At 41.0% G+C, this 26,386-nt stretch overlaps 1 protein-coding gene across 5 annotated transcripts in view; it reads left to right on the top strand.

Annotated features, from left to right (window-relative positions):
- The window catches only part of LOC306837865 (shisa family member 6), a 67,905-nt gene that overhangs the window by 30,336 nt on the left and 11,183 nt on the right, over positions 1-26,386 (top strand). For 3 of the 5 annotated variants that reach the window (XM_079365712.1, XM_079365711.1, XM_079365709.1), the window contains exons 6-7: positions 23,644-23,706; positions 25,892-25,912. In XM_079365712.1, the coding sequence (XP_079221838.1) occupies positions 23,644-23,706; positions 25,892-25,912 (84 nt within the window). The remainder of the gene's footprint in view (positions 1-23,643; positions 23,707-25,891; positions 25,913-26,386) is intronic. The other 2 variants (XM_079365713.1, XM_079365710.1) reach the window with 1 other exon arrangement.

Below are 26,386 nucleotides of genomic sequence, written 5' to 3'. Positions count from 1 at the left end.
GTCAATCAAGCTCGTTTGATCTCCCTCGATGAATGTTGATGTGCCTGTCTCAGGGTTTCTCCAGCATCTCTGAAAATGCAGTAAAAACAAAAAATACATTTCCTAACCTGAGTGTCTACATAACAAGAGGTCAGAGACAAGCTGCTGAAATATTGATGGGATATATTTCGTCATACTGTTTCTGCCTGCTGTTGGAAACCTAAAGCCTGTCTTTAATTATCAGGTGAGTGCTCAGGCTTGTTTTCCTCCATGAAACGTTCAGTTTATGAAAGAACCAGGACATGACTGTAGCTCTTACTTTTAAACATCAGTTGAATCTTTAAACACGTTTACTGAGAAAACTAAATATTATTATGACTCTATACATAAATATGTGATGTGCGTATGTTGGCTTACTTCTTATGGACAGATATCTAGCTTCACATTTTTGGGGGGTGAGTCAACACATTTTACTGGAACCATTTTTGTTTGGAATTTTTATTTTATTTTTTAAATCACTTTAGGACTCCAAATCAAGTCAGATTCAAAAGTGGAAAAAAAAAATGCAGTTCCTCGAGTGTCCACTTGAGGCTGGCTGCAGACAGTCAGGTGCCCCCGTTTACATTTTTACAACAGAAATGAACACATTTACAGCATTAACATAAAATGAATAACTCTTTAAGGGATAGAAAGGAATGTGAAAAGATCGTTTCAAATATGGTGAACGCCATTGTTTGGCTTCAGAAACCAATGGATGATTCACTGAGACTATACATGCCTGATTTATATCTATTAGGTGAGGTGCATGCAATTCTCAACAGGGAAACATTTCTCTGCAGAACAGGGTTTTCTGTATCTGCACAGACGCTCTGTCAGGCTTCATTATTATGTTGCTGTGTTTGGTCCTCTTGGGGCCTCCACAGACACAGAGGTCGTTATTTAAGGGAATTAAAAAAAATGTTAGATTCATTTAATCTATTGAAATTGGGGGGAGGAGAATCGATACAGTATTCTGAATACAAATATCAAGATGGCTAAATAGATTTTCATGCAAACTCCAATCAAAATCAAATGTACAATCCAAGAGAAGGAAGTTTGAATGACGTGATGTTCGCTAAGCTTTGTGAGGTCGTAGCCCCTGGAAATGTCCTTCAGGGACACTTTATGTTGAAAATCAATTTCACCTGCAGATATGAAGTCAATCATTTCAACTTTTCTCCATAATACCGGGCTCATCCTGCTGTCGCTCCACTGTTTCCACACACTGTCAGCAACACAATGTTAATCAGATTGCTGTGTCCATTGTTTGCTGGGTAAAGAATGTGAATGTAATCCTGAGCTGACAGTCTCCTGCACAGTGCAGCGGCTCTGCAGGCTGACTGCTGTGCACAGATGGTTTCTCCTCTCTGACACCGACGGCATCCTCATCGGCTCGAAAACACACTTCTGTTTGTGTGATGGAGGAGAATCTTTGTGTGCAGATGAACACTGAGGCTCTTTTATTAACCTCTGCGGCTGAATACTCCGTCAGCTGATGAGGGGCAGCGCTCTGGTTAATGAGGGTTTATGAAAAAGCAGGAAGTGATGTGAAACTTATTTTTCCCATCAACTTCAGCCGCTGACCAGAAGAAACTTTTAGTGATGAGGGGAATTACAAAACCACGAGGAGTGAAAATGTGGCCCAGAAGTGCGACGTCATTTTATCACAGCAGTTTTTGCAAAACAAAATGTTCAACTCCTCGGTGCAGCAGCTTAGTCCCAGTTTGCACACGCTCTGGTTTTGCACCTTTGGACGGCGCACGGCCTGCATCACGTTTCGTCAATCGTTGTGAACAGAGTGCGGCCGTGAACAGCTGTACACACTACTTGTCTGACTTCCTGTTCAGGTCGTTCCATTCTGCCCAGCTTGACGCGTGACCTCAGCGTGCTCGCTCAAAAATAGACCGGCTGCCTATTTGAAGACGAACGCCGGTGCTCGCTGTGGAAACACAACCATTGAGCTCAGTGGCAGCAAACGGCTGAGTGTGCAGCGCTGATGAACTGAGTATGCTGAAACTGGGAGTTAGATTACCCAATACTTCCTTTTACAAACTTTACGTTTGACTAATGCTCTAACGAGTATAGAAACCATCTTAAAAGTTTTTATCAAACAAACCCATCGTCACCATCTATGGAGACCATCATCATCATCATCAGCCTCCTCATTGAGGTTGTAGGTATTCTTGAAAGAGCTTCAGCTTCTTAAAAATAAATTGGGATGATAGTTGTGTAAGGACTACATCGACACTTTCATTTCTTCGCTCACTTCCTCCTTTCTGCTGCTGGATGATAGGTCTCACTGGATACGGCTTTTAAAATATTCACATTTGAATTAATAAAAAATACACATGTCGCTCCAGCAGATTTACATTTATTCTTCTGTCGGAGATTTGTTTCCATGGAGGGAAACGCAATTACCCGAGCAGTCAGTGGGGAGCTCAGCTGAAAAGTCATGTTTCTGATGAGTTCATTAGATTTCAGGGGAACGTGTCACGACGATGAGGAACCCTTCGGCAAATGGTTGGTGCACACACAGCTGAAAAAAACAAACCAAACTGGCACCAAGAAATTTCAAAGTATTTGCGATTTTTTATTTATTTTTTAAACTTTTTTTCTTTCTGAGACATCTCCGTCATGCGAGCTTTCTATCCGGGCTCTTTAACTCACTTTTTGACTGTTCGAAGATGAATAATTTTCTGCTCTAATGTCACCATTGATTCATATTTTGTTTACGGAAGACTTTGATGTTCTTGCGTCATGATCAAAATGATTTATGATGATGCTAACTGATGTTGCTCTGGCAGTATTTTCTACTCGGCAGCAGCAATTAAAATGTCACAGAAGATGGTGTGTGGGTGTGTGTGTGTGTGTGTGTGGGTGGGGGGGAGTCTGAAGAAGGGAGAGAGACAGCACAGTGAATAGCAGATCACAAAGAGAGAGAGGAAATGAAATCCAGTGTGGAAGGCGGCATATTTAACACTTGACCCCATTATGGAGAGCGAGTTGGGAGGTGTGTCTCTGCTTTATTGGCCTCTGCTCCGACGATGTTCATTTCAGAAAATTACATGATCTTTGGTTAGGATTCATGGCCTACTTTCTGCTCGGATATCCACACTGTCAAGATCGCACGCTGAATTAATAAGCCCGATTCTTATTATATCACTGCTCAGGAACTCGCCTCCTTCTCTTTTATATTGCACAATCTCCTTCCAGTAATATATTATTTTTCAAAGTGTCGCCTCGACTGCCGGGTTTCTTTTCAGGGATTAACCCTTCAATGATCACTTGTTAAGGTTATTTTCATTGAATATCTTCCCTTAATAAATTACAACTGATCCATCACTTGGCTACAGTTTGAAAACTACATTATTAATCTATGACATTGCTGGGGGTTTTTTTATGTATTGCTTGTACTGAAATATTCATAAGGGAAGCTGTAGGTTATCTTTAATGAGTGTTTGTGTGTGTGTGTTTCTACATAAACTATGCCTGGATATGATAATTAAAGGACTGAAGCTGACACGTTTAACCCCATGCAGTTTTTTCCACTTCACGAGAAGGGTTCACATGCTGGTCTATATGTGGTAACCATGGCAACTTACCTTTTTATAAATGGGGTTGCCTGTTGTGTAGGGAGCAGGGTGGATGTGATGCGCTCACACACACATACATACATGTTGTGATGTGGACATTAAACGCTCACGTTACATGAACGCTAATGTTCAGCCTCGGCTGGAGACGCTATGCAGGCCTGAGGCGTTCGCCGTTGACGATCTTCAAGTCAGGTTTGTCATGAGGCTGAAGGGTTTTTTTGGGGGTTTATTTTGAAGGTGAGGATGGTTCCCTCAGCCCTGCAGAAGAAAACAAATGCTGTCTGGTCAGGTGGTTTTAGATTGCTTGTTGCTGGATCTATTTGGTCAGAGAGAAAAATCAAAGTGTGAAGCGCTGAGTAAGCTTTTGTCCTTGGGGGAGAGTCTGGCTGGCTAAAAAGGGTTGAGCTTGTGAAAAACATTCCCTTTCACTTCTTGGTTAAAGGAGCATTTAATGACCTTGACTTACAGACCCAATACTTCTGGTCAAATGTAGCTTTAAATTGAGACAAGACTCATGATAAATAATTAAATTAAAAAAACAAAAAACAATTGGCCTAAACCTTGGCTGACTGCTGCTGATTGAAGAAGCTTTTTTAGTACAAATAGTCAATATCAAAACCCCAGATGACATCACCACATGTGGAAGATACTGTGTTAGCCACACCAAACTGGGATTGGCTCCCAGTAACCCTATCACTAATCGGCACCTGAATTTCTAGTCAGTTAAATGATTCATTAATATTTTGGCCTTCGATTGCCAATCAAATGTTATGTTCAAACTGCAGATCAGCCAATAGCTTGCGCTGTAGTCAAAGACTGGCTGTAGCTCCAGTTAGTGGCCCTGCAATCCCCGCTCTACAACCTGGACGTAAATAAGCACAGTGAACAGATAGCATCTCGCAGGAGCAGCGCAGCCATTTCCTGATCTAGAAAATGTGCAGGCTGTGTCAGGTTGGAACGATGCATACTGTAATCACACTTAGCACGGGCGTGTGGATGTTCAAAATGTACTTTATTAAATTCCACAAAGGCAGTAAGCTAACTGTACTGAAGTTTATTTCAATGAGAGCCTTATCTTTATTTAAGAAACTTCAGTAAATGTTGCTTTTTATTTTTTTGCAGTGTGACTTTGAGAAGGAGTCACATTTTGGCACAAATGTCTTTGTTTTGTAAACTGCCCTAATTGGCTCACTGAAAGTGTCGTGTTATTTTACGGAAACCACCATGACCAACTCTTTCACATATTAGTGTGTTTGCCTTCGATAAGAGCATGTCTCATAATTATCCAAAAAAAACTGGAGCACCAGTCTGGTAACTCAGAGTTTTAGTGTATCTGAATGTTTCCTTCCTTTAGAGATTAAAAAAAGGAAACTATCCAAGGAGTATCAAGACGACAAAGCTAATAGAGGAAACACAATCATTTGTTTTCCACTGGCTGAACAAGACTGCGGTTTTGGCAACAATTCAACTCGCCGAGTGAGAACAATATAAAGCCTCCAATTAGTTGAATTGATTCCATGTTCAGCTCAGTCACCAGAGACGACGGCCCGAAAACAAAAGGAGGTGATTATGTCTCTAATATTTGGGTCGGGCTCAACTCAGAATAAAACCCAGAGTTTGAGTCAATTAGAGCTTTTAGAGGATCAAGGTGAGGTGATAGCGATAAGTGGGGCTGCAGCCTGTAATGCAGACAGTTACCTGGGCATCACCAAATCCTTAGAGTCCACCATGACCCACAGCAGATAAGACAGAGCTGCTTTTATTGTTCTCCAAGGCCACATAAATCTCGTGGCAGTCACCAAATATTGACTGTAATGGTGACAAATGCAGCCGGCATGGAACAACACTTTACAGCTTGTATTGTGCTCTCCTGTATAAGACCAGTTCATTACTGGAATTCATTATGTGTGCAGGACTGACTGGGTAATGCTTCCTGAATTGAAAAGTCCCAATTTACTTTTAACAATATGCATGGCTTCCCTAATCCCCGGCTATAAACCTCATTGATGAAATGGATGGTGGTGAATATGGAGCCCGTGAATCTTTAACCAGCACTGCTTCACTGGCTTGTTTTTAAACAGCCGAGTTGTTGAGTTTGCTTCGCTGGAGGGGGCTGGAAAATTTTTAAAGGCAAGCTCCGGAGTTAATCCTGGAGTCCGTGTGCCATACCTGCTCAGCCATGTGAGTCGCTGTGCTGCAGGTGAGGCCCTCACCGAGCCTCTTTATTATCAGGACCTGCAGTAAGTAGGATCTTGCGGTGTGTCCTGTTGCTTTATGTAACTTGTGTCCCTCCTGCCTGGACAGGTTCTCCATGCAGCGTGCTACAGCCTGAGCCTCCTGTGCTGCCCTACTTAAACACTATTTTAAGACTTTCCACACGGGTTCATTTGCCCTCATCTCCTTCTGAAACCTCCTCTAGTGTCAGACTGAAGAAACGAGTCCGAGACAATCTTTGCACCAAGCTCATGTTACGTTGAATAAGATGGAATAAATGGTTTGTCATGGCAGTCCATTGAATAGTTCACATATCTAGACCAAAATTTCTAGAGCAATACTGCTACAATGGCTCACTTGTTGAGGTTATAGGAGTGTCAAGGTCATGCTTAAAATAGTTAACTTTCGGTCAGGTACAAGTGGTCTTCAAACAAACTCAACAAAGTCATTTACAATGGAATAATGAATGAAAAGGACATTACACAGGGGAATGATGCGGCCAAAGTAGAAGAAGGGGAATGTCTCTTCAAATCTGAGCATACTGGTACAATGTAAAATAGGCTGTCAGATTTGAAGGGTGAATTATAATTAAATCTAATAAGAGTGAAGACTTTGAAAAGTAATGGAGCTGTGGGTAACCATCATTCCTTAAAGTATTCCTGTTTCCATTTTTAACCAATCCCAGGAAGCATGAGGAGATTTAGCAAACTGAGACACGTCCTCATGTATTGGTCATTACCTTAAAAAGAAATCCCAGATTTTCTAATTGTATACTCTCATTTTATATATGTAGGATTAAAGGTTGGAAATGCTTCAGTGGATTGATTGGATAGTTCCTTTGCTATTTTGTATTTACTATTTACAGAGTCTGAATTCAGAACCAGTGAGACTGGCACCAGATGTTAGACTCTGTAATGTTTTGGTTTCTGTTTGTGACAGCAGATTATCCACAGGCGTTTCCCCTGGCGTTAGCTGTCCAGAAAAACAGTCTGTGTGAAGTGCTAAAACGAAGGGAAACAACCAGCTGTAGTGGAAACCCAAAATCTAATCGTGGTCATAATAATACACCATCAAATTCACATGAAATGACTGTTTTTGTCAATGAAGTTTTGCGTGTTTAAAGAAACAGAGCATGTACATTTTTAATTGGTTTAATTGGAATATATTTTCATACAGTTGCATACTAAGTGGACATGTTGGAGTTGTTCAACTCCGCCTCGATGCTTGCTTCTAGATTGATCGAGCGTTACGTTGTACTGTATCACATTTCCACTGGTGAATACCATGGTTGGGCTTTTTCTTTTAAACCTTTTTAAAAACCAAAAGTTATAATAAAAAAATAGTGCTTTTCTTTCTTTTCTTTTTTTTTTTATACTTATGCTTTCTATATCAATCATAGCCTAACTGCTAGAAGGTCTACTTTGCTATCATGTCATTTTTTTCTCTTAACTCTGTATGAATAGAGAGCCATTAGCACAGCCGCTTTTAAAGCTCCTGCTTTTTGTTGGAGCGTAGAGTTCAGTGAAGAGGAGCGGTGACACGATGATTTAATGATGCGACCCAGCAGCGGCTCACTGTTAATTCTTTCCGCTTATCACCATTTATATCTTTTGATGTTTTTCACATGAATGCAATTTCAATAACGCTCCCCTCAAACAGCACTGGAGTCACTTTAATGGCTTTGGCTTGACTTTTTAGAGAAATTTAATTAGCAGGATATTGTTTGAACTCTGTCCTGCTGGGATGTGTTATTTGTGCGATCTCTTTGTGACCAGATGTGACGACTCGCGCTCCCCGCTCACACTGCCGTCTTTCAAACAATCATCCATCAAACCCCAACACCGGAAATGAATTATGAATCTGAAATGTTTGTGCTCGATTGTTTTAATCTGTCGGGGTGATGATGGCTTCTAACAGTGTCAGCAGTAAAAGGAGGAGCCCGCCGCTTCGTAATGGAGGCTCATTACTTCACAAAGTCCTGATCAGCGCTTCTGGGAAGTTTGGCGAGACTTTTTTTTTTTTTTGTTAATTGGATTTAAATCTGCTCCTCCTTTGATTATTTGAAGAGCTTTGGTCCTACTGATGTGTTGACCAGATCAATTTAAAGTTAATCTTTGGCCTCTGTCCATATCTGCAAACGGCAGACACTTTAAACATGTTGAAAAATGAATGAACGTGTGGTTATCACAGCAGAGATCCAGGTGAAGAAAATATTCTCATTCTCTTTTTTTTCTGATTTCACAGGCATGCCCTCTCGGCTCAGTTTTACTCGTTGCTCTAATCTAACTCAACAGCACACCTGCGCCCGCTCATTCATGTGACAAATCTGTACAACTCACTAATTCATGCGCAATTTGTGAGCAACAGTCATCTGTGACACTGCCAACATTTCCAATCTGCCTACAAAGCAGAGCTGGCAGATCAATCTGTGACATGAGTTTAAGATGTTTGCAGCACATGCAGGAAAACCTGCAGTTTTACAGAAGGTGTATTTCACTGACTGATTACTTTCAAAGTGGACCTGGAGAAGGTCAGAGGCCAGATACTTCAGATACCCCCCCCCCCCCTCCCACACACACACACATTATTCCGAGGCCTGGTTCTAGAACAACATGACGTAGATGAAAGCGATGTAATACACTCAATATAGCCTATGTTGATATGTTGAGGGCAATGACTGGCTGAAATAGCGTGAAGTCAAACTCCCTCTGTGCTTGTTGTTTTCAGCTCTGTGCTCATACAGGGTGGTGCTTCATGTTGCACCTTGACTCTAAAATATAATGCAAGCAGGCGTTTTGGTTGTATGGTTATACGGGCAACAAGAAAAATAACGAAACATTCCTATCAAGGTTGCTGACAGGAAGAAAACGTGTTGTGTGTGTGTCTGTTAAGCTTGCATTTTGCTTTACCTGTTGTCCATTTTAAAAGCCCCAGCGTGCTTTTCTTCGCTGCTGTTCTGACATCATGTTTTACCCGTCAGGAGAAACAGGCGACGCAGACAGCACAGTGAATCACTACATGGATTCCAGTCATGCAATGCCCACTAGGATTTCATTTCCGAGCAGTCACAGCACCAGCAGACTGATGTGTCTAGCACCCAAAATGAACACAAACAGCAAGAGGTGGAAAAACGTGGCACTCTGAGGGGCTTGTTAGTGCATCACTCCGTCCTGTGAGAAGTGCTGGATGCTGTTTGTTTCTGTGTACCTGCAGAGGTGTGGGGGGGTTTTATTTACTCCTTTGCAACCCAAATCTCCACCAGTTTCATCTCTCACTTTTGGCCAGGATCACTTTTTATTTGGTTTTCATCTATCAGGTCCTAGAAGGGCAATTTCCTGTTTGTTTTTTAATAAATATAAAGTGCTGTCTGTGTGATGTCGGTTTTATAAGCCACAGGGTCGTATTTGCAGTAAACATGGCAAGAAATCTCGCCTCAGTTAATGCAATCTTCGCCTCAGATTGAATAATATATTTAAGGTTGAAGCAGCAAAAAAAAAAAAAAAAAAAAAAAGATGCACATCAAAATAGCGAAGCCGCTCTTCCTGGGTCTAATTAAAAGGCGAGATGTGTTTGGTTGGAGGGGGAGAAAAAGGAGCGAGAGACATAAAAAGCAGAGATCAGAATGTGAGTGCTGGTAGCTCTATGACAGCGGGAGTCCTCAGACAGAGACAAGAGGTAGCAGGAAGTTCATTTACTCCGCCGTGTGAGACACTCGAAGGCACCACGCCGCTCGGAGCAAATCAATCTCACAAATTGTTGTTTGATATCTCCTCTTCATCTCCGACTGTAAATGAACGCCCCAAGGTCTCCCTGTCGACATTTTCTACAAACAGAGGAATGCAAATCAAAAGCAGCTGTTGGATATATTTCTTTTTTTGTCACATCTATTGTAATATCATACCTGCAGGACACTGGATCAAGAGCCTTTTAATTCTCAAAGTTCCCCGCACTAGTTTTTTTTTTTTTTTTCTCTAAAGAGAAGAGAGGATTTAATAATGGAATTGCAAATGTCATTACAGCTGGAGGTGGAAATGTTACTCACTGCTGCTCAGGGAAACAAGGCTCCGCTGAAGGGTTTGGCCTTTAATTTAAAGGACAATTTGAGAGCAACCAAATATTGAAATGTTATCAGGACAGACTAACAGCAGCCATAGATGTTTTAAAGCCACTCTAGATTGAGCAGTGTTTTCTCCAAATATCAACTTTGGATGTTTCACTTACAATCAAAGATTCAACTTAAATCACATACTGAGCAAATTCCTGAACATGAATTGCCTCTGACTTCTCAAGTTTAAGAATGTGACTTAAAGATAATTTGAGTTTTTTGTTATTCTTGATGACAAGACAGAATACTAAAGTGTGACGCTGTGTGCTGAAAGACCGGACATTTAACACAAGAGGCAATAGTCCCAAACACAAAGAATTGTTTCCTCCTATTTGTTAAATGTTTGCTAATAAGTACAGTGAGCAGCTAATCATGAAATCTTTGTACATTTGAACAATGAACAATGGCTTGAACAATGTCAACATGTATAATCTTTATTTTTTGTGTGAGGGAGAAATTCGACATCTTGGACTCTTCTTGTTTCTCAAGTTGCTAGCTGGATTCAAAACAAATAAAGGATGTCTTGGTCATAACCCTTCATCGTGAACCTTGTTACATCAAAGGACCTAAAGGTTGGCCGTCACTCCCAGAAGCTACATCACCATTAGACAGTAGCTGATGGGATCCCAGATTGCCACATGCAGGTCCATGACATTTTTGTCTGTTTTGAAACGTCTCCTCATTTTGTGCAATTCTCTCCCCGGACCTGATCTCATCGAGCAAGCCTTGTTCCACTCTGTTCATCTCGTTCCCCCTCTTTGATGTTGGCACGGTCAGAAAATGTCTTCAGTCCCTCCGAGGTTTGCATCCATCCTCCACTCTCACCTGGATTTCTCATTCTCTTTGTGGGGATTTCTTCACCTGTGCACATACGACAGACCTCCTCCTCTGCCCTTATCTGTTCGCTGACCTCTCCTTTATTGTACAAACCAGGAGCTCTTCAAAAAACTCCACAAATCAAATCACTGTTTCTCACATGTTCATCATCCTTCAGACCTCACTTTCATCTCCTCGCCCTCTTCTTATCTTTCCTCGTGTCCTTTCCTACCGTGTCGGATTTTGTAAAAAGAGGACTTTTGATTCTGAGACGTAGTCCCAATACACTTTCTCACGTTGTCCTGGAAATAACTTTTTCCTATTTCCTACAATTACATACTTTCCTTGATATTTAGCATGCACGCAAAGAAAGAAAACGCAGTGATGTTTGTTATGTTGTAGATTTTCCAGCTTATAGCAGCTAAGTACCTTCTCACAGTGTGCCTCCCTGCTGTTCTTAATTAGCAGTCTCTCCTGCAGGCAGGACGGTGGGGGGGTAGACAACCAACAACTGTGGACACACACGGAGTTCAACAAGACCTCCCGGAGATACAAGTCAATTAACCTGCTTGATAAAAGGACAGCAGCATAGTTTCCTGTCACTGCGGATTTTGGAAGAAAAAAAACCCAACTACCCGGGTATGTTGGGTAAATGTGTTTCTAACTGTTGATTTGGACATTGAGCTGAAGGCTACTTTGAGTCAATAATCGTATTCAGACTCTTCGTTCAAGGGTCATATTTATGCCTCCCTTCTTTATTATCAGTATCACAGAAGGCTGATGGCGGACAAAGTCATCCCACCTCTGTACCGCCATCGAAATCAGAGGTAGAAACAGCAGCTTGTTCTATTGGTTGGTCAACCAAGGTTGTTTTAAATGTGCTATAGAAATAAACTTTGATTGATTGATTGATTGATTGATTGATTGATATTCACCATCGACATGTTGCTTTCAGCTTTTTGTTCAAAACAGTCGGTTCAACGCTTTTACTCAAACACACCACATGGATTTAAAATATGACTTGGGCTTTTGGGTCCCGGTTAGGTCAAGGCAGCTGTTTTTCGGACCTGGCGGATGATTCTGTTTTTTAAGCTGGGGGATGTATCTTGCCTTGCAGTTCGCTCAAACAGATTAGACTCAGCCTTTCCCCAAATAGTGTGGAAACAGCTCCCATGATCCCATTGGCTGCCAATATGAGCCCAACAATGAATTTATTTTGGCTGTTTTCTGTCCAACAAAACTGAAACATATTAGACAGATGGACACTTCATCTGCTCCGTCTCCTCAACAATTCAAATAGACAAAAACAAACACAACAGATGTAGAATATGGAGCTTTGTGGAGAGGCTCTTTGTGTGTGTGTGTGTGTGTGTGTGTGTGTGTGTGTGTGTGTGTGTGTTTCTGATGTCTTCAGTGCAGCAATGAAGCTGCTGAGGAAATAATTTGACTCTCAAATAAAGCTCATAAACAGAGAACGGCAGGTGGCCGAGGACTGACCCCTGGGAGACAGCAGGTGTCCACTTCCTGTGAGAACAGTATGCTCAGCCATGGGAAGGTCATCGCTTCTTAATGCACTGTGAGGAGTTTTTTTTAACTGGTTATGAAACTGACTGAGATGATCACTGATGCCTCTTTATGAGCTCCTTTCTGTCTATTAACCTGTTTCTAAGTGTTGTGTCGACCAATCCAATCATCTGTTTCAGGTCAGGGACACAACATGGTACCATGTGGTTAAAAGAGATTTAACAAGCCATTTTTCCATCATCTGTAATCCAAGGCCAAGTTTTTCAGAACTACTCTAATTTGGATTACGATTGGAATGGGAATAAATCTTGAGAATGGATTTTTAGAACAATAAATATAGGGTGAAAGTTTAGATCATAGAGTCGAGTTGTGTTATTGATTTCAATAAAACCTCCAGTTTATGTTGTCCAAAAATTAGGATTGGGCTCATTTTGAATTTAAAGAAAAAAACAAGATTATTATTATTATTATTATTATTATTATTATTCAGCAGAGGGCTGGATGTAGATTAGATTACAGGAACCGAGTGTAATAGAAAATATAAATTGGACTCTACAAACTCTTTAAAGATTGTACAATGACGTTTATTATTCATTGTATACTTTTTTTGTATTTTACAATTGGATTTCTGTATCACTCCAGTTCAATGTGAGATAAATTCAAAATGGGGATGGGAAAAAAAAAATTCTCTTATTACATGAGTGATCAAATCGAATAACTTTTCAAACAAAAACCATTTAATTTAAATTAAATGAAGAGCTTCTTTCTTTGGACTTAGGCGCCCCCTGTGGATAAATATATAGTTTAAAACTCTGTTTATCCTAATTGGGGAATCTTGTAAAGCCTGGATCAGGTTTATTCATTCATTTACTCTACGAACTTGATCATTTATGGTTTCATTCTCGTACTTAAAATAAAAGATATAGTCAGATTGGCTGAACCTGGAAAGCACAAAAATGTTGATCATTCTGATCCAGATTAAACGATTCAAACAACCGGATTATGACTGCATTTAAAACGTGTTATTACAGGAAAAACAAATGATGGTCGGGTGTTTCAAGGAGACATCGTTGGTGGTGTGAAATCTTAAAAACATGCGAGTGAAAGTCCCCGAGTGTGTCAGTCAGGATTATTGCAGCGTGTCAGAGGAAGGAGTCAGCCTGACCTGAGGTCAAACCTCCAACCACACACCTTTCGGCAAACACTTTGCACCTGCAGCCCACCATCGACCTGCTGCAGACACATTTTCCAAGAACCTGGAGGCTCTGCAGGCTCCAAGCCAGAGTTTTAATAAGCAGTCTGACTGTGTACCTGTTGAGGCGTAACCTGACTGCAGGGCATGTTAGACATGCTGATACACAGGGCGAGCAAATGTTCCCAACACCTTCACCTTCAGAGACGCTCCTGGCAATTAAAACAGCCCTGGCGTTGGAGAAGCAGCAGAACGTTGATTATATCTTACATTTATAACACAATCAAGATATTGTTATGAAAAATGGGATTTAAAAAAGGTCTTCCTGTTCTGAGACTGTTTGGGTTCATGTTGACATTTCAGAAAGTCCCACTGTGCTCCCATTTTTAACGAGCGCTGGCATTATCACTCGAGAGCTCATTTGAGAGTCTTATGAGGGCGGTCGATACCGAGGATGACAGCGCCTAATCAATTCGGCCCTGCAGCCTGTCAGGCAGTGTGCTTGGCTGCTGTCGCTCCATCGTTGCTGCTGCTGCTGCTGCTGCGGCTGGAAAACAGATCTCGCTCTTCTTTTCATGAAGCAGTATTAATCATACATCTCCACGTAAACACCATCAGGCGAGTGCGCCATGTACTGCCTCCGCCATACTTAATTACCATCATCATGCCCAATTGTTTACTCATCATGAATGATCATTTAATTAATGTAACTTCAAATGAAGGATCCAAATATTATGGATAGATTACAACAAGATCAGCGGCAAACAGCTCCTGCAGCGGCTTAAGGAAGCTCAGCTCTGTGGGACAAGTATCAGTCACATTTACATGTAAATGGATGTAATTATCTGCTCTAATCATCCCACGTTGCTCATAGAAGAAGGTTGCTTGTTGCTTTAATTCAGTGAAAGTGGCAGAAGTGTGAAGGAGACAACAAGACACAAATAGTTCTCCAGTGACAGAGGATCTGTTTTCTCCGCAGGCTTTTAGTGAAAGCTGGTGTTATTTTACAGCCGATCGGAGTACTCACTAAATCATGAGACATTGATGCTATTTCTCTTTCTTTCCTCCAGAAGCACCAAGGTTAAGTTGTCATGCTGCAGAAAGAAAGCTCAACAGGAATCAGTGGTGAATCCACAGTCTGTCGGCACCCACTCAAACGCGCCTTTATAACCATATGTTGAACGGAGTATTTTTTTGAAAATGTAAATACAAAAAAAAAAACATACATAAACAATGTCCAAGAACAACCCTTCTCCCCCATTACTGAGAGCTGGACCTACAGCATTCAGTTATTTGCGATCTCTCAGTGACTGCAGTCAGATGGGGCCCATTTAAGGAGGTTTTAAACTGTCATTGCAAAGTTTGCACTTTTTGCGCCACTGCAAAAAGTTTGTCTGTTTAAAGTTTGTCATTCCTCGGTTGGCCCACAGCCGTTGCCTGTCTTACCTGTTGACAAGCAGAACCTCTGAAAGGGATTCCTAATTGTATGTTTTCCAGCCTGCAGCTTTGATATCATCATAAAACAAAAACATTGAATAAGTAGATGTGGCAAAAAAAACAGCAGGCAGAAACCCTGTGCAGGACCAGACACGTGCCTGACAAATATTTAGTCGTGTCTTGGTGGAGAGAAAAGCAGAGTGGATATTGGACAAACATGTCTGAAAAGATAATCATGCAGTATAGCTGTGTGACTGTTAGATGTGTTGATGGGCAAATCTTTGAGGGTACAAGATGATCTCACACACCTGCTGGCAATGTGAAGTTAGTATTTATTTCTGGCAGTGGTGGCCAATCTTGTCTGATGTTTGGAGGGTAGAAAGTTCCTTAAGCATTGAGACACTCGCAGACATAAATGTGATGAACTCTGGTTTGGAGGCCCCACAATCGATCTTTTCCAAGGGTCCCAACAGACTCCATAATTGCCAATGCTTCTTCTTCATTCTCAGATATGTCACTGTTCTCTCTGGCTCTCGTTTTAACACACGTTATTGCAAACCCTTTTTTTCTTAGGGCTTTTAACATGCAACTTGTCTTGAAGTGCTTCAGATGGAGAGATTTGATATGTAGCTTACATCACATATCTGCCCTCCTGTCACTGTGAGAAATCCAATTTGGTTAAGATTTTCCTGTTTTAAACGTAAACAATAAGCCCCGTTTTTCCTCAAGCTGAAATAACATATTCCTGACCCTTTTTTTTATACAGTTCCTCTTCAGCAGGCCATGTTGAATTTGTTCCTCATCAATCATTTTATAAAAGACCCAACGTTCACAACGTATTTCACCAGAGACTTTTTAACTTAAGCATATTGAAAATGCTAAAAACATCACCTGCGTGTCCTCGTAGTTTCTAGAGCTTTGACAAGATGGAGAATTCCCAAGAAATATTCCAAAACACTCAAAATCTGTGTCGTCTTTCTTCCTTATTCTTAGGATTTTTGTTTTTTCTGTAAAGTCACAAGGTCAGCCCGGGGTGGGTAGGGGACAAAAGAGTTGGCTGGGAAAAGCATGTCAGGAGCAGGCGATGTACCCAGGAGCTGCGACACATGATCCTTAATCGATGAAGGAGAAACACAGATACCCGGCCTCAGGGGCTCATGGTGGGAAGTCGTAGCGTGTGAGGCCAAGCCTGTCTCTGTTCTTTTTGGAACGGGGGAACAGAATGGATGATAACTGATCTGACAATGAGGGACTCTTGATCTCAAGACAACCTCAGACCTTTCTTCAAAGTTCTCCGTCTCTCAACTTTTGATTTGATTTCAACATCATTTCTGGACTTTCCATGTGCATTGTAAACCATTATTTCTGCTGGTTACAAAAAGGCGTGCTTTAATGCAATCCCTAACTCACTTATGCATATCGCTTTCATTGGAAAGTGACACAGTTTGAGCTTGAATCAAAAGCAGATCAAAGATACTTTGATTCTGGGAACGCTTGAAAAACTTGGAAAAGACAACCGTCACTTCACTCTCCTGCTTTCTCTGTGGTATCTCTTTTTTTCCAGTTTAACAAGATGCACATCAGTCCAATGCATCAGCATCTACAGTAACAGTAAATGTATCGAGTAAATGTATTGAGCAGTCTTCACATGCAAACGAATGCAAACGAGCAGCAGAGCTCAGTTAATCATTTAAATGCATTAAAGGAGCTGTGTTGTAATTTTCCAGTTTTTTGGTCTTCACGAAGCCTCCCCTTTCCCGTTTACTTAATCATTTCATCGATCTGCTTATCACCAGCCGCTTTGTGCCAAACTATTGATGTAATTACAGGAAAACATGGAACCTAATTATGGAAAATAACTAAGTGGAAAATTCTTTTTTGGGATACTCTGCTGCGTTTCATTCACCCAAACATGATAAGAGACTCTTTAAAATGCTGCATGTGTCTTCTCTGAATAACTACACTGCATTGTCTTGTGTTTTTGTGCTGTGAATAAATTCCGATTCTCAGCTTTGAACCATCAAATTCTCATTATGAAGACATTTCCAACAAAAGCTCCTTTTCTGTCTAAAACAACACATTGAATTAAGTTTTAGCTTGCATCGGTTCTTTTACCAGGGAGATGATTTAATGCAATGGTGGACTTGACTTTTCTGTCACAGTAGTTTAATGGACGTGTATCTGTTTTGTTTTGTCATCTGTATTCACAACTGATCTGAATCAGTAACCAACGTTAATGTAAAAAATCAAGTGAATCGGTCCGGATTGGTATAAACATGGTGGCCCAGTTTCAAAATGATGAACTTGTTTTCTCTAACTCAGACATGAAGTCACACTATATGGACCAATATGAATCAAATGAAACTTTCCAAGTCTGTTCATCTATACATATTCATTGTGACAGATTGCAAATCTCACCTGTTGAAATGGCACAGCCAAACCTGTGATAGGATGCTAACAGCTAGCTAGCAGTAGACCTAGATAGTAACATGCTGAAATCAAATCTTCTATGGCCTGAAGTGGGCTAACATTTACAACCATGATGTTTTTTGGGAGTGATAGCTTTCATGACATGGTGGCACAATTTCTCACAGATGGATTTGGATGTATATTAAGACATCAGAGCTTGATGCCAACACATAATGGGGATTGCCAATAATGGGCTTACAGAACTGCCATTGATTTGGGTATTTACATTTACTGTTTTACTTCAGTTATGACTTACATGTTAAAGTGCACTTTATTCTCTTGATGTTAAGAGGAGGCAGAGCCCAGTGAGCCCGTTATTAAAAACCACTACTAATTGAGATGCTAGTCTGAGCTCGCCAGGAAAAACACATAAATTTACTATCCAAGTTTGTTTGATGCCCAGTATGTTCCCCTTCTTTTCAAAGGTATTTATGGAATTTCAATGTAATGTTTAATGATCAGTATTTGAACCAAGCGTTTGGTCTATGCTGAAGATTCTATTCAAAGTACAGGTTTTTTTTTTCTCCCAACACCCAGATATACTGTATGTCCATCTTGGATTCTTCATGTCTTCTCCTTTTTCTGCACCTTACTTCAAGGAGTCCCCTTTTTTCACGGCAAGGATAACGGCAGCTTTGTGTGATGTTACTTCTAACATATCGGAGAAGACATCAGATAAATCTGTGCTTATCCTTGTTAGTAAATCACAGACTCCAGGAGCTGCCTGAGATGCCATCACGAAGCCGGTGCACTGTGTGGGTAAGGCTGAGAGTGTCTCTGTTTCTTTCTGCTGAACACATCTGGGGAAAAAAAAGCTGCAGGAATATGTTTTCTCTGCAGAAAAAATAAGCAGGATAGACCGACTTGTCTGTTCCCAGCTGCAGCCTGTGATACGGAAAATTAACTGATTTGTCTTCAGCAGAGGATGTTACTGGCAAAACATATTTTTAAAAGGCCCATTCTTTACAAGGAGTTACAGGAAGATTTGGTTCACTTGTAGACTGAATTAAGATTCCTTCAAGTGCAGACAGAAACACCATTATCGAGTTGAGTGCATAAACTGGAAACTGCTGCTGCTGGGAAATTGCCGCGTTTGTAAAAAAAAATAAAAATCCAGTATTCTGAGCTGTGCCATTAAAAAGCTCGGGGTTTTTCATGACATGAGAAAAGATGGAAAAATATAAAAGATTAATACCAGCCAGTTCAAAGCACACATTCATTCATGTATCTGCTGTTTTCCACATTAATAGCTACATCGATAAACTACAAAACATGCTTTGTATTACATTTCCCCAAGTTAGGGATTGGCCAATTTATTGGTTGAACTTTGGTAATAGCCTGTTTGCTATTCATTTGCCATGTGTCTCTTTACAAGAAACGAGTTCTGTTGGACAAACTCTGATTTGTTTCATTGGTCACGTAAAAGAAAATGTAGGCAGTTCTGGGTTCTGCCATCGTGTCTGGAAAAGATCCTGCAGTGACATGCAGTTTATGAGGCGTGTTCCAGTGTCTTGAGACTGAAAACAACTTAATCCAATCACAATCTCGTTGTAAAAACAGATGCAAAGTATGAAGAAGAAGTAATGTGAAAACATCTGTATGACAATCGGCTAAATTGCTACCGTAAATTTTGCAGATTTTTACATCTGCAAAGTTGTCTGTGTGCTACATATACCAGAGCAATCATAAATTAGTATGAAATGCTGGTATGCTTATATACGAGTGTGACTTATGTTCTGCAACTTCCTGTCTTTTTTTCCCTCTGTCACTCTGCCTCTCCATCTCACACACATACATGTGTGCACAAGGGCAAAGGGAGGTGATGAGTCCCACCAGGTCCAAAAGGTACTTCACACTCTGGCCACATAATGACACAGCCCAAGCCCTCTCTCCCACCCCCCCACCCCCCACCCCCCGACAGCAAGCCATTTAAAATGGATCTGGGTCACAGTGGGATCCCTATCGTCCGTCTGCCCACTGGAACCTGAAGCATTCCATTCATTTTGTGACAGAGATGCCCGAGTTACTGCAGCCAATCCATGTGACACGCTTCACTGTCAGTGAGAGCTGCTGCATTATGTATTAACACTTAGCAGGTGCGTTCTCCTCCATGCGCTGCACATACTGCCAGGCTCCGTGTCAGATGGATGTCAGCACCTCAGTGTGAGTGACAAAAGTGATATATAGAAACAGGAAGAAATCCCCAGCAATTGCTCCACTTCTTCGGTCAGTTGTGTAGAAGTAAAACATTTGCCATTGTTCAATTCAAAGAACACCAGCAACCTTACAGGAGCTGCTAATATATTGGTTACCATTCATGACCACAGTCATAAATCATGGAAGTCGTAAATGGCAAGTGAGACATAAATAAATTAGATTTTCCAATTCATAAGATTAAATTGTATTTAAAATGAGATGTGTCAGCATTAAGGCATTATTCCTGACGTGATTCTAGTCCAAAATGAAAACGTTCATTTTTTAAATTACTTTATTTTTTCCCCCCTTTGGAGTACCGTAGGTAAGCCGCCACAGCGGGTAGTCACAGTGATACCATCGCTCCTTCGATTGAAGCCTGCTGCTGATGGTTTTACCAGTGTGGTGTGAAAGAGCACTGAGCCCTGCCTTTGAACAATCCAACACCTCTGAGATGAACTGGAACAATGACATCCACCCAGACATGTCAACCAGTTCAGAGCACTGGTCTAGTGCGGGCATGTTCGCTGCATGTGGAAACATTGGATCAGAAATAAAGAGCCTGATCTTACCATGATATTTCCCTTATTTTAACTGCTTAGATGTAGAGGCATGCAACTGCTTAGGGTCCAGGGCCAGTAGTGGGCCCCTGAACTTAAACCAAAGCAGTTGCCCAAAATGTGCATTTTTTGCAACGACAGTCGGAAACCTCCCTAATGGGGCTCCATCGACCAGCACTCATTCTCTTTTCCTGCTAATGCATGCACTATCACCGTGAAAACCAAAGCTGGTCAACAGTCGTATTTAGTCGTGTACATATTAGTCTCTAATTACGTGTTTATACATTTTAGTTGATTTTTAATATTTAATGTCATAAATTCCTTGTGTGTTAAACATACTGGGCCAATAAAACTAGAAGAGGAATTATTGGTCAATGAAGAGAAAAAAGAAGAAGAATAGTCAGGAGACAACAGACATGATAGTGATGAACACTGGTTGGAAGGCCCCCCAATTGATTTTTGCCCAAGGCCCCAACAGACTCTGGAATCACCACTGCCTATGCTGGTTGAATATCAGAGTGAAGCTTTGGTGTCCTGTTACGTCAGCAAAATTAAGCCAATTGTTTTAAAAGACATATTCAACAATCCCATAAGACTGCAATTGTGTCAACATACTGTCATTTCACATACACGTTTAATTTCAAGTTGTGTAGCTTGTCAAGGCTCTTTTCATGTACACACTGTTCAAAGTCACTGAAGAAGAAGATGTAGGTGGTGCAGACGGAGAGTGACGATCAATAGAAGAAGAATCCATCCGTTCACAGCTGTGCAACAGACCGCAACAGCTGTGTGATCAATTTCATCGGCTTCCAGTGACAGGCTTACAGAAACAATCTGAGAGAAGCCAACAAATGATGATCCATTTTCTATATGTGACCTCACTTGTTCTCTGAACGGAGTAAGTGTCTTAAAACAGGCGAAAGGTTGGAATCAGGATCATTTGAAGAGGTTTTCTTTGCGTTTAAGAATTCAACTTGAAGGTCATTTTTTTGTTTGTGTTTGATGCTGTTATACTTATTTCAGTTTTCACTCCTCACACTTTTTTTTTTTTTTTTTTGGCTTCTTGCTGGTTCCACTCGAGTTCAGGTGACATTGCTCTCGAGCAGCAAACACTCCAGCCGGAGAAATAACTGTATTTGTTGTGAGTGTGTTCCCTCTGCAGCTATGTGTTGCCTGATTGCTCACCTGCCCCCTGGCTGATTCATGCTCGGCTACATCGTCAGATGAGGGGCCAGAATTTTCTGTCAAATTCACCTCAACTTTTTTTTTTTTTTTTCTACAATGAATTCACAGTTTCGAGACAGAGTTGCTGCACACTTTGTTGAGTACAGGGGATAAAACGGATCACACAAACTGCCAGTCAACTCAAAGAAAAGCCCTTTGAGGGTGATCAACTTTTGAACCTCAGTTGAACGCTCATTGTACATTTTGATGTGTGAAATCTTTACGACTGTTGTTTTTCTGCTACAAAAGGAAAAATAGAAATTACACAGATACTTGAAGTTTATTTGATTTCAGGTTCACAGCTGAGCATTATGTCGCTGTTATAATGAGTCCCTTGATAAAAAAAAAAAAAACAACAACCTGAATGTGTCTAAAGCCGAGCGAGGCTGCAGAGCTGAAGGCTCGTTTTCTAATTATTTACACAGCTTCTTCAGTTAAAGCATTTTATCGCTGGAGTCTTTGCATTCCTTCGTTTCCTGAACTGAATATCAATTTCACATGAGATTACCAAGAAACAACTGAAGATTAATCTGAACGCTGGCTCCGAACTCATCAGAAGTCAAATAACATTTGTCAGAAATGTCACATCCACCCGCTGGGAGAGCATCATCATTAAAATACAGACGCTGATCTTTAACAAAAGCAGAAAGCAACCCCCCTGCCGTCAGTTCAAAGAGCTCATATGGATAGTTTCAAGCTATCAGTGCTGCTTCTTCATTGACTTTAGCGCTCTCCTAGGATGATAGATGAACACATTTAAATGCAAATAAGGTACAACTATCACAGATCTGTGTTTTGTGCGCTCTGCCGTTCAGAAACTCCGGGCCTAATTGAATAAAGGCAATATTTTCACTCTGAAAATTATTTGAAGTCCCGTCGCAGCTCAGTGATGGAGGTCTCGGATGACACCGCTTTGTTCTTTAACCACTCAAACAACACATAACGGCATTAGTGCAACACGAAATGACTCACTTACACAGAAGATGGATCGCTGCGAGCTGCAGCTGCTTCCTCGTCCCCGTATCAAGACGCTGTAATCAATCATTCTGTGCAAAGCGGTGGCTTCTCTCTGGATTGTGTCAAATGGAAGAAACACTCACAGGTCTGTAACTGAGCTGTGACAGTTTACTGCTCACTTGAGACACTCTGAACAAATCAAAGCTCTCATATCTGGGGACGCAGCAAACACTGAGTGCGCCGCTTGAAAGCAGACTGAGCCTGTGAGTGCAGCTTGTTGTGCTCAACTCACGAAGGGACTCTTTTTAGAGAAGGGTCAGTCTACTTCATCCCAAAACATGTCATGAGAGTCCATGTGGAGATTGTCTTCACAAGGCAAGGTGTTGTAAATATCTATTTGCATCATCATGAGATGAGTTTTAAAGTGTTTGCCTGACGTATAAAACACATATACTTGGGTAGACTGATTGTTGGTGCAGGTGGAGCCTTTGAAGCAGTTTTGTTGACATTGTGTGTTCAGAGTTATACATTATTGTCAGTCAGTTTTCCAGAAGCAATGGAATGCAGCCAATCGGAATTTAGTTTGTCGACCAGATTGTGGTTTGAGCATAGACATGGGCGTGATCTCAGTGACATCACCCATTGGTTTCTGAAGCAGAATGATGGTGGAGGCCATATTGTAAATTCTGTCTCAAAATAACTTCGGTCAACAAGATGGAGCTGAGGCTGAGCGTGAGTCTCCTGGCAAACATCTACTGTCAGATCAACGGCGCCCCCAATGATGCACATTTTTTTAGCCTCAAAACGGATGAGCTGTAATCAAATTCACCCCCAGTAAAGTCAAAGTGAATGAGGTATTTAGACCAAAACCAGCTTTTGGACATGTTTATTTCTGCTTTAAAAATGGGAGTTTTAACACGGGTCATAATGGGACTCCCGGGGCTGCAAGTTGACACCCTGCAGTGTTTTGCACTTCCAACTTGGCTTCGTTTTAAAATACTGGAAGTTTCCTCTTGTTGCTAAATCTCTGGAATTGTTAGCTTTGTTTTTTTGTGTCCAGAATACGAAACAAATAGAAATGTTGTTGCTGCCTTGACTTCTGTTTTTGTTCCTATATACTGACTGGTTTGGGGGATCAGCCAGTAAGAGTTTACTGGAGTACCTCAGCTCCGATATAGCGTGCTTAATCTTCTAAAACAATGCAAATAGACAAGGATGCTAACCTTCATTCAGATCCTGGTGAATGGAAGATTGTCCGTTTGGTGTGTTAGATCCTTTAAGATTAAACGTAGACTTACAACCCACCATGTTGAGACTGATTCTTTGTTTTTCTCACCACAGGAAACCATCACCATGACTACCAGCACAGCCACCTGGATCTGACTGCGCTCACACCTAAACTGGGTAAGAAAACATATTTATGTAGGACTCTATGGCTGTTTGCCAGGAAATGAACCAACAAAATCGTGCCGTCTCCTTTCAGCACAATAACAAAGTTTTATAGAAATAACTTTGACTTTAAAAGAGATGATTGTCCTGACAGAACCAAAACTGATACGTCTTATTAACTGCACGTCTCTGAATGAATATAAGCCGAACAAATCTTGCAATAGACTATTTTCAATCTCAGGGCCAAAAGCATATCTTTCACCGGGAAATTAAAATCTAAGGATCTGATAAAAGAGCCCTCTAAGAAAATGGAAAAAGAAGTGTTTGATAATCGAAGCATCATCTGTGCAGTTTGCTCAAGTTATTGAAAGCCCAATTACTGTTACAGCATCCCATCTTTTCACCTTAATGAGATTTTCTGTAAAAGGAGAGCAGCTTTATGTGTGGAATTATTAAACACTCCTGCATCCAAGCGGCAATGAAATGAAACACCGTGTAATTAGAAAAGGGAATGTAACAAAAATCCGCTCGATGATATTCTCGAATCCCCAGAGGCTGATGTTTTGTTTCAGTGTTTTCAGGTTAACGCTGAAAGATTGTCATTGAGGTATTATGAAAACTTTTTTATCATTAATGGAGCGCTGCAATTCACATTCTGCCCGGGCTCGTCTGCCACTTAAACAGGAACGGCCTTTTTAGGAGGAAAATGGGTTTCAAAAGTACTTCAGCTCCAAATAAAACCCTTCAAACTGCACTTTTGAAGTCTATCTAGCTTCTGATGAGGATCATAGCTATTCTGCATAATTCCTGGTTTTGGACTTTGTCCTCAAAAGTAGCAACATTTTTTGTGATATTGCCTCAGCAAGGGCATACTCTGTTATGGAAGATGTGGCTGAAAACCAACGTATCCTCATTCAGGGGTTTGTATGATATAATGTGAAAAGTTATGCACATTTTTTGTCACGGATAGCTGAAGTGTTTTTTTACAGACCAAATGGTATCATCTGTATGAGACACCTTTCAGCATCTGTTTTAAAAAAGTTGAGCTATTTCCGCCTTTTGAAACACGCATATGCTGGATGCCCATACTTTTTCTGTGAGTCACGTAATAGTTCCCCAATATGAAACCAAGAATTGTTCTCACACAATGCTTCAAGCCTCCATGTAAGCCGCCGAAACCTCTTTGGCTTGAGAGCACAGGAGAACAGCTCTCTCCCGGCAGCCCTGCAGCGTTTTGTGTCCCAGAAGGCTCATAGAGAGCTTAAAGAGGCAGCATGTAAAACAAACCTGAAGGCCAACATGTGTCCATTTATGGACACTAGAATTATCAAAAGTGAGAATGGATATAGTTTCGGATTTTGGAGGTTTATTTCTGGTGTTTTTAATTCTCAATTTAAACAACGGATTCAAGATTTTTATTTGAGATCTCAGTGGAATTGTACATTTTGTTCATTAGCCAATTTGTTTTCATTGGAAGCCAAAGGTTATCAAATTTGAAAATTAGCTATTAAAAAAGTGAAAGTTGCTTTTCTTTTTTTTTTCAAACATCCCAGGAAGAGAATATGCTAAAAGAGTTGCAACTGTTTTATGAGTTCCAAGCAGCCTAACCAAACAACAACGATCACAAACCTTGACCGTAATATTTGATTGGTGATAATCTCTCAAGGGATTATGAGGAAGGGAGTCTGGTGATGTGATGTACATGGCGAGATTGGTGGCATGAGGGTGATAAAGCAATTGGTGAAATTAGTGGAAACGTTACGTAAATTGGACAAAATTGCATGAATGTGCAGAATTCACAGAGATTGGTTCCATTGGTGTTAATAGTTGGGACCATGGTAATCCAATTTGCCTGTAGGGACTGATTTCCACACCTGCACCCTGTCTGACAGATGGCTGTCAGAGGTAGCCTCACCTAAGCCATGACCTGTTTTGTCGACCTAAACGGGACCAAATCTTACAAAGGGAGAATAATTGTACAGCTTTTTAGCGACTCTTATATGATGGAAGGCCGGAGATGTTTCTCAGAGAATCTTTCAACGTTGGGAAATTGTCCAAAAGGCCTCAATAAAACTAAAAAACTAAAGTGCATTACTTTTCATATGTTGACATACAAACAGGGGATGAGAACAGCCTGGGTTGAAACAATCTGTGCACATTGACTGTCATTGATCCTTTCTTTCTCACTTGGATTTGTTAGCCCACAGACAAATGAGACACGGTAAGTAATACACATACCCATGGTGTCTATGTGTATATTTTTTCTCACCTTTTCTATCACAAATATCACGTAGAGATTTACAAGTTCAACCTGCACACTGGGAGTCATTTTTTTGAGTTTGTTTTTCGAGCACTTGTGTATTTTTTGCCGTCACAAAACTTCCCACATCACAAACCATGACCTCTCGTCTGACCTCAAAATCCTTCCCTCATACTTTATTTTCTCTTTTTTATTCCACCTAACCGGCTCAGTCTTACCCAGACACCCACACGCAGTGACACACTCCTTTCTCCAACTCGCTGACAGTGTCCCCTCTACGCCATATGTTCCTCGCTGTTGTGTGTCCCTGTCCTCCTTGCTGAAGTAGTCGCCCCCGTCCTATTTTTAAAATCCGGCACCAGAGTCCCTGACCCTATTCCAGCCTTCCCCACCCGCTGCGCCTCCTGACCCATGACTGGGCGTCCCAAATACTGA

Source organism: Symphodus melops (genome assembly GCF_947650265.1).
Source record: "Symphodus melops genome assembly, chromosome: 17".
Lineage (NCBI taxonomy): Eukaryota > Metazoa > Chordata > Actinopteri > Labriformes > Labridae > Symphodus > Symphodus melops.
The sequence above is the reverse complement of the archived record's forward strand: the minus strand, read 5'-3'. Positions and strand labels throughout refer to the sequence as shown.